Genomic DNA, 14,957 nt, shown 5'->3' on the forward strand with positions numbered 1-14,957 from the left:
ATCAGCTTACATCCCTTTTAAGTGTAGCTATTCATACTCCAACTACCATAATATGATATGATACAGTTAGCTTATTTTTAACAGCATTCAGTAGCTGTGGTCTTGAAGTGTCAGGACAGTCTGGCTGGTGGCAGCACTGTATCAGAGAAGTAGAGGGGGTTGTGGCACTTAACAGATATTTGCTTATCCTAGAAATCATGCTGTTTATGAACGTGAAAGCAGTGTAAGCCAAGATTCAGTTACTGTTGATACACCTACATTACACAGTACTGAGATTAGTGCACAAGATGGGATGCCGGAGAAGCAAGTGGCCATAACGGTGTTCTCCAAGCATATAATGTGAAGCTAATCTAGATGAGGCTGGTGTGTGGTCATTCCCCAAGACAGAAGTGTACACTTTTAAGGCCATCTCTAACATATACTGGTGGTAGCTGTGTAGATTTTAACAGGCAAATGTACCCTTGCAGCCCAAAGAAAGTATTCAAAAATATACAAAAACAGCTATATTTTTTTAGACAATTATGAAACAAGAAAAATTAGCTATCTTACGGAAAGATGTCAGTAGTAAAAACAGAGTGCAAGCCACAGGAAATTTCATATGCTAGTCTGAGCAAGAACAAGACAAATGCAGTCTAGGCAGCAACTAAAGCGTAGCCTAGTAAAATCAGGAAAAAGCCTAGCGGCACTTGATTTTGAGGGCAATGTCTCCAGAGTTTTAGGACTGCTATCACTGGGGTAGCGGGGGAACTTAAGCGAGTAAACATTACTGATGGCACTGCCTCTGATATCAAGCTTGCTCTGCTAGTTAGGGAGTCTTCTCCATTTCCTCATAGCCTAAATCCCCACCCCTGGGGCAGGGTAAATTATGCCCAACCCTGGGATTTTACTTCCCCTAAAGGGGAAATGGCATTCTAACAGGCCACAGACCACAAGGACATTCGCTCCATAGAGACAAGGAGAGAGCCTATCTGCAGGTTACAGCATGATGAGGCTGGGTCTACCTGGTCCCCCCACGTAAGGGAATAGTCGGGGAGGACACAGGAAAGAATTGCTCTTGCAAAAAGGCAGACATCAAGGGGACCACAAAGAAATCACACAAAAATTTTAAAATAAAAACAGTTCCATGCTTCATTGCTTTATAACAATTGTTGTGTATTCATTGACACAAATCGTCTACTTAAAGAAAAAAGGCAAACAAACAAACTTCTCAAAAGTCCAAAAACCAAAAAAATCCAAAATCGTCTACTTAACCAAAGAGGATCTAGTAAGGTAAGTGTCCCTGTGTTGCAGACAGTAACTTCTCTGCTTTAGGTTTTGGTTACTGTTCACACCCTAATTTATATGCATGTTACAGTGAGTTAGCCATTAATGCAAAGTAAACTTCAATTAATACTTGGCCCTTTCAAGTATTTTGATGCTGTATTACTTTTTAATTTCCCCTGTGGTCTCGTTTCCCTCACTGGTGTCTTACCATACAGCACAAAAAGTCTGCAATATCTAGTACTGTGCTGGCATGTCATTTCTTCGTAAGACAGAATCAGCCAAAAATATACCTAGATGTGCAGACTATGCATGACTGCACTGTATAATCAACAGGCAAGCTTCGTGAAGTTTACAGTTGTGTTTTTCACAACAGCTTGGTAAAACACAAACACTAATTTTTGGTACTGATTTTAAAATGCTATGCACTGAAAGGGTTAATATACCCTGGGATTAATTAATACACCAACTGTACACCACCTTTTTCCTCCTAATTTTAGTGTTGCTACTCATTTTCTTGCAGCCTTAAATGTCGAGGGGGAATTTGTTAAGGCTACCACAAAGTGTAGACTACAAATACACTTACTGTAATCCTTCTGAATGACCAGACAGCACAAAACATGTGGTAGGGATGTTCTTGAATAAAGACCATGTAACAGTCTAATTCATTATGCATTTTTTCCATTTATAAAAGATGTCTAATTTCTTACATTTTTATAAGTAATTGCTATTTTGATGCTCTTGGTTGATGGAGGGAGGAGGTACTACAAGTTTTAAATGTCGATCACATACGATAGATCTGTTTGCATATAAACTTGCTGGAAAATGGTGCACCGGAAAAAAAAAAGATTTCTGTAATTTCCTTTTCTTCACTGTGTGGCAGTGATTTAATCTACATACAGCTGCCATACTTTTTGCAAGGGTGATAAAAAAAAAAAAAAAACACTGTCATCTGTGCTAGCATTTCTGCCTAAAGTTTTGTACATAATTTCAGATTAACCTGTGTATTATATGCCAGCATGACTAGCTATGATATTATAAATAAGTTCTTACATGTTGATTAATACTCTGTACAGTGTTCTTTTACATTTCCAACTGCACCTTTATGCAGGAGATTCTAACTGCAGACCACCTCAGTCAGCTATCTACAGAAGACGTCACTGGAATGTGCTCAGATGCTCTGTATTTACTGTCAGACTGAGACAGGAAGGAACTTACAGCCATTTACAGATTTTCAAAGAGAGAAATGAAAATAAGAACTGGAACAGTTGAGACAGTTAACCTAGTTTATAGAAGAGCCTACTAAAGACAGTTTGAACAGTTGAGTAGAGTTCACAGTTGTACTGAGCAGTGGATACCCAAAGGACTCACCAAGAACTGTAAGCCTGCCTTTGCTCTGTTGTAATATTTAGTTTAGATCAGGGACAGTGTTCTTCAGTTAGATAGGAATGTATAGCTAATTAGACAGACTTTTTCCTAAATACTGGACTTTTATCCTTCAGTATTAATTTACATTTTCCTGGTGACTGAATTCTGTTTGCTTAATGAAATTACCATTTTACATTTTTAATAACTTCTGCTCATTATTAAATATTATCTTACATTGTGGCTAGTCAATTAGTGTATCATTTAGTGATTGAGAGTGATTATACCTGCTTTGATCATTCCCAGGCCACTCCAAGAGCCTGGCTGCTTTAGGTCATATGTTACCATTTGTTTTGATTATCTAATTTTAATATCTGAACACCACTTTTAAAAGGGCATGTAGACACTCTGATTTGTGGCAGCCTTTTACTGTACTACTTTTTTTGAAAGGAACACAGCTAAAAATCTGTCAGATTTTTCCAGAAGTGTTTGGATGTGTATAATAGAGTGTTACTTTAGGGGGTGAACATAAGTATACAGTCCAATCCCAGGTTATAGAGCATGTGCGTGTTGTGCTGTTAGGGGATATTGTGAATATTACTCCTGTTTAAGTGACAGTCTCTCACTGGAGTCAGTAGTGAGGACTGAAGTTCCTTAGTTAAATGACCCAAGATAGTAGGGGAAGTTACATATTGATGCCGGCAGTGGGATTTTTAATTGGACTTCAGTAGCATGTGAGTACTTGTCATTACAGTGTGCACTCTCAACAGCCATAAGGTAAATGTACAGAATCTCAGTCCACCACAGTTTAATTTATTTTTAGTTACTCGGGGACAGCAGGCAAAAATTTCAGCAGAAGACTATAGTAAGCCGACAAAGAACCAATTGGCCAAGGAGTGTGAAGCCAGAGGACTGGTGCATGCCAACCTAAGGAATTAAAGATTTCAGCCTTAGTTGCAGCTTCAGCTCAGACCAGCCATTCAGAGGATATCCAGTTTGATATTGGGTATGTGCAGCCTGCCAAGACAAGACAGTCTACCTTTTCCTTGGAGGACCTAAAAATCTGTCGGGAATTAGAGAGACTGCACCTGAAGGCCAAACACTGAACTGGAATCAGAGAGACTGAGCTTGGAGGCCAAACATCTTGAACTGGAATCAGCAGAGAGACTGCGCCTGGAAGCCCAACGACTGGAGGCAGAAGAGAGAATGAGACGTCTGGAGGCGGAGGAGAAACAGCGTCAACATGAACTGGAAGTCAACAGTCTGTAGACTGGAGACTGAGATATTTAGAAGCAGAGGAAAATGACAGCAGCGCGTGCCAGCATGAAGTCCACCTTCTTACACTTCCAGAGGGTCATGGAAGTAATGGGGAAGGGAATAACCGGACCCCAGGAACTTAAGTCAGTAAACTTTTTCCTCAATGCAAGGATAGTAATGACTGATAGTTTTATTCGTACATTTGAGAGGGTATGTAGACAGTATAATGTTGACTGTGAGCTCTGGGTTCGGCTCCTCACTTATTTACTCCACTGCAAACCTGTTTAGGCCATAAAATTGTCTAATGTAGATTCTTTGAATTACAGTAATGTAAAAAACTGTCTTATTGATTGTTTTAAACACTTTTGCTCATTATTAAACATTTTTATTATCTTACATTGTAGCTGGTCAATTAGTGCATTCTTTAGTGATTTGAGAGTGCTTTGAGAATTCCCGGTCACTCTAAGAGCCTGGCTGCTTTAGGTTATATGTTACCACTTGTTTTGATATCTAATTTTAATAAATGGACACCCCTTTTAAATGGGCATGTAGACGCTCTGATTGGTGGTAACCTGTTACCACCTTATTTTGGGGAAGGCACACAGCTGGAAATCTGTGTCAGGCTTTCCCAGGTGTGGACAGAAGCACACAGTCCAGTCCCAGGTTATAGAATATGTTCTTGCTGTGCTCTTAGAGGAAATTGTGAAATATTCCTCCTGTTTGACACTCTCACACTGGAGTCAGTAGTGAGGATTGAAGTTCCTTAGTTAGTGACCCAGGACGGTAGGGGACATCACAGGGGTGACTTAGCCTGCAATCAAAATAATATAAATATACAACAGCTCATTAAATATATTTTTCGAAAGTTATTCTAACCTCAGTGATGCTACCGTCTAATGACCAATCCAGTGCATTTAATGTACACACCCTCTGTAAAATTACGGAATAAAACCATGAAGTGTGTTATGAGAGAAAGTTTGCAGAAGAATATTTGCTAATCAACAGATAGCAATGCAGTGTACAGACACACAGAGACACACAGAGACAGACACAGACACACACGCGCGCACACAGAGACACACGCACGCACACAACTTACAAGCATGAAAGCGTGAACATTATATTTAATACAACCTTTGGAAACAGACAGACACAGCTTACAAGCATGAAACATTATATTTAGTACAACCTTTGGAAACACACACACACACACAAACACACACACACACACACACACACACACACACACACACACACACACACACACACACACACACACAGAGCTCACAAGCATGAAAGTGCGAACATTAATATTTAATACAACCTTTGGAAACACATTAAGAACTCAAGATGGTTACCTGGAATAGTTCCAAGAAGAATTTCTGGCTGACCAAACTGAGCTTTGTCACTTGCATAGATAATGTCACACATCATAGCCAGCTCACAGCCTCCACCAAGCTTTAGGAAAAAATAGCAGATTTTAAGATGCATTCTAAAAAAAGTTTAAATCAATCACTGTATTGAGAATGTAAGAAATGTAATTGCTGTAAAACGGAACGTGCAAAGAATAAAATAAATAAATATTACTGAATCTGCAGCAAGACCAATATTATTATCTTCTCTTTCGGCTGTTCCCATTAGGGGTCGCCACAGTGGATCATCTGTTTCCATTTCTTCCTGTCCTTTGCATCTTGCTCTGTCACACCAGCCACCTGCATGTCCTCTCTCACCACATCCATAAACCTTATCTTAGGCCTTCCTCTTTTCCTTTTACCTGGCAGCTCCATCCTTAGCATCCTTTTCCCAATATACCCAGCATCCCTCCTCAGCATGTACAAACCAACGCAATCTCACCTCTTTTATTACACTTAACATAAATCATTCTTACCATATAACAGAACATATAACAAAGTGAAAATGGGTCCCTCCAAAATCAAACCTAAAACACATCATATGTGAACAAGCATTTATAAGTGCTAGTCAAGAGAATGGTGAACTTGTACAGGTAAGTTCTTAAAATCTATTTTAGACTGAAATATTAAAACATAGTAAGCAACTGTACACCTGTAACCCAAGCACAATGTCCCTTTAAAGCAGTATTGTGGACGCAAAAAAGGAAAGACTACTTTATTTAAAACATACTTAGCAAGTCCTGTTCTACCACTCCCCTGCTTTCCCATACTGTTGTAAACAGTTTTTTATTAAAATTGCTTAGGAGCTTGCCCCTTTAGCACTGACATTCAGACACACAGAGTCATAATGGCAATCAGCTTCATAACTGATGCACAATTCTGTGCAAAGACATGATGATACTTGTGTGATTACTTTTCACTTTTATTTGCCCCATTAATTTTTAGGTGCTTGTGGTCTAGGCCGGTGGTTTTAATATGCAGTTCTAAAACACTGTATGGGTAATCAGGGCCTTCAACAGAAAGTTTAATTAAAAAAAAAAGTCTTAAGCTGAACTAGCCAAGCTAAAAACTATTTTATCAAGAGTGCCAGAAATTTTAAGATGGGTGGCACACCATCCACAGTAAGGGACAAGGCATTTGGAGAAATTACATTTCAACTTTTTTCAGAATTAAAGGCCCTGGGTTGCCTTTAATAAAGTAATGTCCGAGTGAGCGGTGAAGTTTTACAGTACATTGACAAGCCAGACATATTTTCTGATATGCTAAGATCAGGACGAGCAACTGTTTCCATGCAAGAACAAAAGGAGGATGTAAATTTACAGGTACTGAGCTTTTGTATGTACTTGCCAGTTAACAGTACCTCAGTTCTTAAATTGTTTCTCAGTTCATTTCTCATCTATGGTATCTCCTGTGCAGTATCTGCACATCTTCCTTCCAACCAGGTAGTTTCACACTGGCTCTTCAGTTTTAGCCAGAGATGCTGTATATAAACGGGTGATATACCAAACTGCCCACAGGTGCGAATGCCATGTGTGAGCGAGTGCATGTCTTACAATACAGTTGCATGCTATCTGCAACTAGTTTCCTGCCTTGAACTCATTAAGTGACAAGACTGATTCCAAATTCTCCTCAACCCAGAAATAAATGCATTAGGGAACTGCAAGCATTTAATGAAAGGCTAGAGTTGGGGTATTCATGAAGGGAGTATATGGTAGAAAGAACCAAAATGGGTATATGGTAGAAAGCAATGGGGTGGTTCTGAGAAAAACTGAAGAATAAACTGAATCATGGTTTGGGAAAGAATATAAAGGTTGGTTGAACAATTCCAGTACTACGTAGGGGAAAATATGATGACTGATGAATAACTGGAAATAAAGCAGAAGGGGTAAATTAAACAGAAGCCTGAAATGCTGAGTGGTGGAAGTCCTTTCTGATGACAGGGAAATGGGAACACATGGAATGTGAAAGAAAGATAAAAGATAAGATATGGATACAGAAAAACATTAATCAGTACTGTGGGTATGACGGGGCTTTTAGCAGGAAGTGGAAAGAAAACGACACAGATAATGCCAGTAAAAGTAGGACTCAAGACTTGGCATGCAATAGTTAAAACCTAAAAAGCTACTCTGAAGCTGTTTTTGTTGGGGGGTGATTGATATGCCAAAATCGCAAAATGTACAGCTGCTTTGATTTTCTTTCTGGCAATTAAAAACTTTGTCACACAAACCTTCTGCAACAGAGACGGAGGTTCATGGCATTATGATAAACATTATGAAATGGGAGTACTTAATCCTTCACACTGATCAACAGCAAAGATCCAATGGCAAACTGACCATCATGGGAAACTTACTAGTCTAACAAGCTGCCATCCCTCTCACTGACTAATCCTGTTTAATTTATGGAACCACAGGGTTTAGGTCACTATTTATAATAAACTGCTCTGAGCAAGGGGTGGTGATACAGTTAGTTGTGAACAAGAGAATGGTGAAGGGGAACGTGAAAGTGCTCCATGAAACTGAAGGGTGTGACAACCTTGTGTTTCTAAACGTTAGCCAAACAGTCCACTTATGCATTATGCTGTGCTGATGATGCCATAAGAAGGCTGAAACATGACACATCCACAGCTTGTAGGGTTTGGCTTTCTTGGCCTGAATTTGTCCATAAATAGACAAAAAGAAAAAATTCATGGACATTCAGAATTGCCATACAGCTGAAACACTTGATGTCATTAAAGGGACATTTGCATATATCCCATGTTGCTTCTAATACAACAGGTTTAAGGAATCACACAGTGGAAAGTCTAGACTTGCTAGACTTTTTCTTTTAGTTTTAAACTACTGTATGTGGGAGGTTTATAACTCAGGTATATAGGGGGTGCATGAGAGGGGAAGAGAAGTGGATGGGGGCAGTTAGATACAGAGAAAGGTGAGAAATGTTGTTTAAGAGGGATGTACTGATTCAAGTTCAGGAGGGAAAGTTGTTAGGTATGTAATTAAGTACGGGGGGGGGGCAAAACATTAGCAATAAGTAATAAAATGTTTGTGCTTTCACTAGAGGTCTCAACCTGGCGATGAATACAAGCATGACCAGAGCTGGGCAAGGTACTGTTTGAGCTGGATTTTACAGCTTGGAAGTTAATAATTTTTACTTGTGTAGGGATGGTGTCCCAGAGCTTGGAGATGTTAACAAGAGTACAGTGAGTTCCTTGATGCATTATTTGCTTTAGTAGTGCTTAACAGAAATGTATCACCAGAATGGAGATGCCTTGTGGGGGGGCATATGGCAATATGTTTTCTAATGCAGGTATTTTTCAGGATATTTTAATCAGTTTACATGCCATAACTACCCGAAAGTATGTTACAAGGCTTGGCAGTGGCGTGTTTGGTGTGCAGTGTTGGTAGCGAATTTAGCAACTCTGCTGCAACAGGAGGCTAGTTTGGATTTTAGTGTTGAGCTTAAGCTTGTAAGAATATACAAGACATATAAGGGAGCTGGAAGTAAATATGAGGCGGCTAAGGTTTTTTCTTGCTTACTCTGTAAAGTACAGTTTTGCTCTGTAAAGGGAGACAGGTTTCTCATGGGTCTTTTTAATTGCTGGAATATCTATTACAATGCCCAGTAACTTAGAATGTAGTACTACCTCAATTTTGTTATGATTTGCAGATGTAACCAAGAAAGATGGTTTTTAATCCAGATAATGTTTTGGCTTGAAGAGCATCAATTTTGTTTTATTAGGACTAAGGACTAGGTCTGACTTTTTCACCCAAGTTTCAACTGAAGAGAAATAATTTGGAGTTTTTTTTTTTAGTCTATATATTGTGGGGCTGAACATATTAAAATCACATTATGTGCATATTGTACTACATTTGCTTGGTCTATGGCAGTGTGAAGCTCGGATCCTAGTATAAGCAATGAGGGACATTTACAGTAACTGAAGAGAGGTCCTGTTGCCATTTGACTGCTTGTTGCCTTCCAAATAGATAAGAACACTCAAGTAGGTGGTTCAAACATTTACACAGGACTATTCATCCAGAAAAAGAAACTCCACCTGCTTGCTTTCTCAGCTGACTTCCATTTATTAACTAATAAAGTATCCCTCCCCTCAGTCTTACCTACTGAGTCCAGAGCTTCAACAGAAATCACCACGTTACAAAACGCAAGTGGATCCAATCAAGTGTAAAAAGAGGAATGAATTAAAGGTGAACTTTACTGAAGCCTATTAAGTGGAAAATAAAATGAGCCAAATTTCCCACCCTCTCTATTTTCTTGATATAAAAAAACCTACACTAACATGCAGTATAAACTTATAGTCAAATTAATAAATAACACAGCTGTGTCAGAGTGCCTGTTAATTACTGCCTTGTTTTGAAATATTCAAGCTGCAGCTCTTTTGTGAAAGCAAACTAAACAAAGCCTTTGGGTAATTATAGTGTTATTTTCAGTGAATTCAGATGTCTGTGAAATGGGAGTTATTTTGGTTCTCTGCAACTTCACACTGAAAGTCAGAGATGTGGTCATCAATGTATGGATATACAGCCCAGCAACCCAAATGCCTTCTGCCTTTTCATTCCATTACTGTTAATCATTTAGTCTTAAATACAGACCCTTAAAACTCGGTCAGTTAAGTAGTATTGGTCCTGTATAATGATACCCGATGGAGATATAATACCAGCATACCATATTCTTAACAATTCTTTACTAGCTATACTTTGTTGACAGGGTATCTTCCAAACTGTGGCCAAGCAGGCAATGGAGATCTGTACTTGGTCACTTTTTTATTGAATTTTAAAACAAAATGAAATCAAAATATAACATTTAATAAAATAACAATCAAAACATTATTTATAAAACTCCATAACAAAAACACATTAAACTAAACACTAATAATTTTTCTAATAAATTTCTTAAGTTTTTGCCATAATAAATGATGTGTGATATTTGATGTTCTCCTATACACAGTATGGAATTCTTTGTTACATACAATCTTTGCTAGACAAATTCGGAGAGACAGGATATTTTTACTTTACCAATTCTTTTTGTGGCAAGAGCCAGAATCGACAAAAGGAGAGGCACTTGTGTTTTTAGTATGGAATCTGGAACTGGGGCATTAAATAAAATTAAGTTGTTTGTAGCAATACAATTGTATGAACACACTGCTTTAGCACAGTTTTTGAACTCTAACCAGAATGAAACAACCATTTTACATTCTATAAACATAAGACGCCAATTTGCATCTAGAACTTCATTATGTCTCTAAGATTTTATTTTCTCTGTTTAATAAATTAAAGCAACCATATGAGGGAGTTTAAAAGATTCTATGCAAGTATTTCCAAGTAAAAATTCTTCAATAAAAGTAATGTAGTACTCCCTACAGATTTTAAAGATGAAGTTTTTTCAGCTATAAATAAAAAAATATATATATTTTTGAAGGATTCCAATACAATGAATCAAAGACTGAGCTCATTTCCTAAAATCTTATACATTTTTCATAAATAAGATCTTATAGTTTCATCACTATTAAGTTTAAAGAAAAAAAATCCAAAATTTTTGGGAATGGTTTTGCATTCATATTTATGGATACATTTAATTTATAAATACATTTGTTAAAGATTTGAACACTTAACCAATTGTTTCCCTATATCGTACCCAGCCAAAAAGTAGTCAGCTAAATGTAATTTAGTACCATTTAGAAACTGATACCAAAATTTTAAATCATTTTCTTTAAGATAAAATATTTTACTTAGATTAAATGATTCCAGACATCCTTAGTATGGGCTATAGGAAACATTAAAACTAACAGTTCTTTGACAAAATAAATAGGTTCCATAACTCTGTTGAATGTAGTCATAATGTAGTTAACAAAAGGAATAGAAACAGAGCTATTTCTAGTGTTCATACAACAATCTTTTAGGACCCAGTATATTCTATTGAAGCCAGATTGTAACCAAGTGTTTGTTTCAAGTACTGTGTTAAAATTATTTCATACAAAATTTTCCAATTTGAAATATAAGAAATTAGCCATAACTTACTATAGTTATAACTGGAGATTTAGCATATAGTTCAATATTAGGAAAACCAGTAACACCTTCTTCCCAGCTTTTTATGTGCCACTCAAAAGCTATTACTGATTTTTAAGGATACCACAAAAACATAAATACTTACATTCTAAGAGAATTTTGGGGTAGAAGTATAATCAATGGCTGTATACAGAATAAAACATTTGGTAAAATTATCACTTTAATCAATACAAGTCAGCCTTCCATTCTAAAACAATTTTATTCCAATTAATTAGTTATTTATTTATTTTATTTTTTTGTTGACCGGGCTAGTCTAATAGGATATATGTCCATTTTCAATAGAGGCCCGAGGAGAAAAGCTCCGAGAAAAGAAACATTTTATACAAAATGCAGAAAGATACCTACACATTCAAAATACAATTAGATAACTATACAATTGTGTGCAGTTGATTTTCAGCAGCATAGGCAAATAGGGTAACACTATGATGATAGATAACTCTACATTCAAAAACAATTAGATAACTATACATTCATGTACAACTTGTTATTTCAGCAGCAGTAAGCAGAATAGGGTAACATTATGAAGATTTTTGTTTCAGCCATTTGGTGCAACATTTATCATAGATAAGTATAAGCATTAGTTAGTTAGTATGTTGTGTCGAGGAAATTGACACAGTAATGAAGGGTATGAAGAGAGCAAATTATTTATAATTTTTAGAAGAGAGAGCCAAAGAAAGGTAGAAGTAGAAGAATTGATGTCAAAAAAGCTAAAGGCAAGGGAAGATTGTATCAGTCAGGCTTGGTGCATGGGCAAAGCCATTGGGATTTTAAGAACATTTTTAATTGGTTCCTGAAAAGGTGTGTGGATGTGGTAGAAGTTAGTTCAGTTGGGAGTTTGTTCCATGTTTTACCAACAGAGTTAGAAAACAGACAGTCCCCTGATTTGTTTTTAGATTTTAAGGTGGCTACTTGTAATCTATTTGCGAAACGTAGGGTTGGAAGGTTTTGATAAGGATTGAGGAGGTTACTGAGTATAGGTATTAGTGGGATGATCTAAGATTTTGTGGATAAAGGTGAGTTGCTGGTAGAGTAGTTGATTTTGCATTTCCAGCCATCCTAGTAGTTTCAGATTTTGACAGTGGTGGGTTCTAAATGGGGTACCTGTGGCAAACCTGGCTATGTTGTTGTAAGAAGTTGCCAGTTTATTTAAACTGCTTTTGGTTAGGTTTGTATATATGGGGGAGGCATAGAGGAGGGTTGAAATCAGGTGAGTTTGAGCAATAGTAATCTTGGCAGAGGCTGTGAGAAATGGCTTGAGTTTATACAGGAAACCAAGTTTTCTATTTACAGATTTAATAGTTAGGTTAATGTGTGTGTCAAAGTTGAGGTTATTATCTATAGTTACACCTAGGAGTTTAGTGGTAGTGTCAGGAGTGATGACAGTACCATTATTAGAGGTAAGTAAGAGATAAAGTGGAGGGGTCTTATGTGTAGGTGTAAACACTAGTAGTTTTGTTTTTTTGGGGGTACAAGAGGAGACACCGTTGGTGGAACCATTTTTCCACTAAGGTGAATACAGTTTGTGTCCTGTTTTGGAGTTCAGCTGGGGAGGAAGCATGACAGATTAGAGTTGAATCGTCAGCATATTGGATGCAGGTGGTTTGGGGAAAGGGAGGTTTTTAGATCATTAATGAAAATGCTAAAGAGAAGTGGACCCAAAATAGATTCTTGTATGACTCCAAGAGTGATTGGGAGCTGGGAGGATAAGTTGTTCTCCCAGCGCACTGCTTGTTGTCTATTTTCAAGGTATGAATGAAACCATTTAACTGCTTGAGTATCAATTGAAAGAGATTTGAGAATGTTTGATAGTAACTGGTGGTTCACCATATCAAAAGCCTTGGAGAGGTCTATAAAGAGGGCTGAAGAGAGCAGGTTATTATTTCTATTTTTATTAATGCAGTCAGTAAAGGATAGGAGTGCAGTGGTAAGTGCTGTGGAAAGGCCTGAAACCATGTTGGCAGTCCACTAATAGGTTATTTTCAAAGAGGTGGTGAAGTAGTTGACTGTGAATACATCTCTCCATAACTTTTGCTAGGGGTGAGAGAAGGGCTATAGGGCGGAAGTTTGCAAGTTCATTTGAGTTTCCTCACTTATGCAAGGGGACGATATATGAGATCTTCCAGAGAGACGGGATGTAGAATTCAGTAATGGATCTATTTATTAGGATGGAGATTGGGTAGGCCAGTACTCCTGCTGCAATTTGGAGGTATTCAGCTGGGAGGAGATCAGCTGATGGTGTACATGGTTTTAGTTTAAGAAGTAGAGTATGAATGGTCTGGAGATGAAAAGTTTGGGGTAGATTGGTTAGTGGAGGTGGTGGCAGGTGGTAAGGTGTTAGCTAGGGATTGGACAGTTTCAGAGAAAAATTTATTAAAAGTGTCAGCAATTATGTTTGGAGGGCTTTGAGTTAGGTTAGAGGGGGTAGGAGTTTTGGAGTGACCTGGATGCAGCAGTTTGTTGATTCCTGACCAGAACTTTTGTGGGTTTTGCTGCTGGGATTGTTGGAGTTTGTGGTAGTAGTTTTTTTTTGTCAAGGACTATAGCTCTTTTTGTGGAATTTCGAAGCTGTCTAAAGTTTGGTGATCTATTGGGTTTTTTGATTTCCTCAGTTTGGACCAGATTTTATTTCTTAGTCTAATTCTGTGCCTAGTCTCATTAGAGAGCCAGGGAGCAGGTTTATTTTTAGTTCTGACAGTACACGAGGGAGCATGGTTATCAAGGATTTGCAGGAATTTATTGTTAAAGAAAGAGACTGCTTCTTCAAGAGGCAGGCATTTTAGGGGTGACCAGTTGCATGCTTTGAGCTCTGCTTGGAAGTTCACTGGGTTTAATTTTTTTTTTATGGGTTGTTCTCAATACTGTTTCATTGGGAATGGTGGTCTTTTTTCTAGTTATGAAAGTAAGGGAATGGTCACTAATTTCATCGGGAAGTATGCCGGTTTTGAACCTGAAGGGGTTGTTGTTAACTAGATTCCAATCTAAGATAGTTTGTTTCTTGCTAGGTTTGTGGGTCCTGGTCGGGAATGACCTGGTTTGGTGAAAGCCAAATAGGTTTATATGAGTAGTAGGTTTGAGAGCGGTACAACCATTCCAGTCAATATTAAAATCACCAAGGAGTATGATTTCCTATGGGAGGGTCAAAGAGAACCAGCTAAGGGTATTTTCAAGAGTGTTAATGTTATTTCCTGGGAGGATATATGAGCAAATAATGTATATGGATTTATTAACATTTATTTGGAGTTTGGTGGTTAAAATCTCAAGTGATGGTGGATGAATATCTATTATAGGTTCATAGGTTCATACTAGGCTATCTGCCCTAGGGCATTTATAAGCCTAGCCAGAATGTGTTTGGCTTTCGCCACCCATTTTAAATTTATTTTGCTATGCCCTTTTTCGAGGTAAGTATACTGTGCCTCTGTCTAACAGTGACACAGAAGTGATACCCGGGGTAAACCTACGATCTCCCATCCACTCATCAAGATTCCTCTTGAAGAGAGTCAATGAGGGACTCTGCCTAACCTGGACTGGGATTTTATTCCAGAGTGAAGGGAGCCTCTGGGTTATAAATCTGTCCCTCCAGCATGTC

General features: G+C 37.8%; 1 protein-coding gene across 1 annotated transcript in view; it reads right to left on the reverse strand.

The window, feature by feature from the left end:
* ECHS1 (enoyl-CoA hydratase, short chain 1) overlaps positions 1-14,957 on the reverse strand; it is a 300,922-nt gene that overhangs the window by 220,093 nt on the left and 65,872 nt on the right. Inside the window, exon 4 of the mRNA XM_044056792.1 lies at positions 5,241-5,340. Within this exon, the coding sequence (XP_043912727.1) occupies positions 5,241-5,340 (100 nt within the window). The remainder of the gene's footprint in view (positions 1-5,240; positions 5,341-14,957) is intronic.

Source organism: Protopterus annectens, chromosome 14.part0, assembly GCF_019279795.1.
Source record: "Protopterus annectens isolate FY-2018-M chromosome 14.part0, PAN1.0, whole genome shotgun sequence".
Classification (NCBI taxonomy): Eukaryota; Metazoa; Chordata; order Ceratodontiformes; family Protopteridae; genus Protopterus; species Protopterus annectens.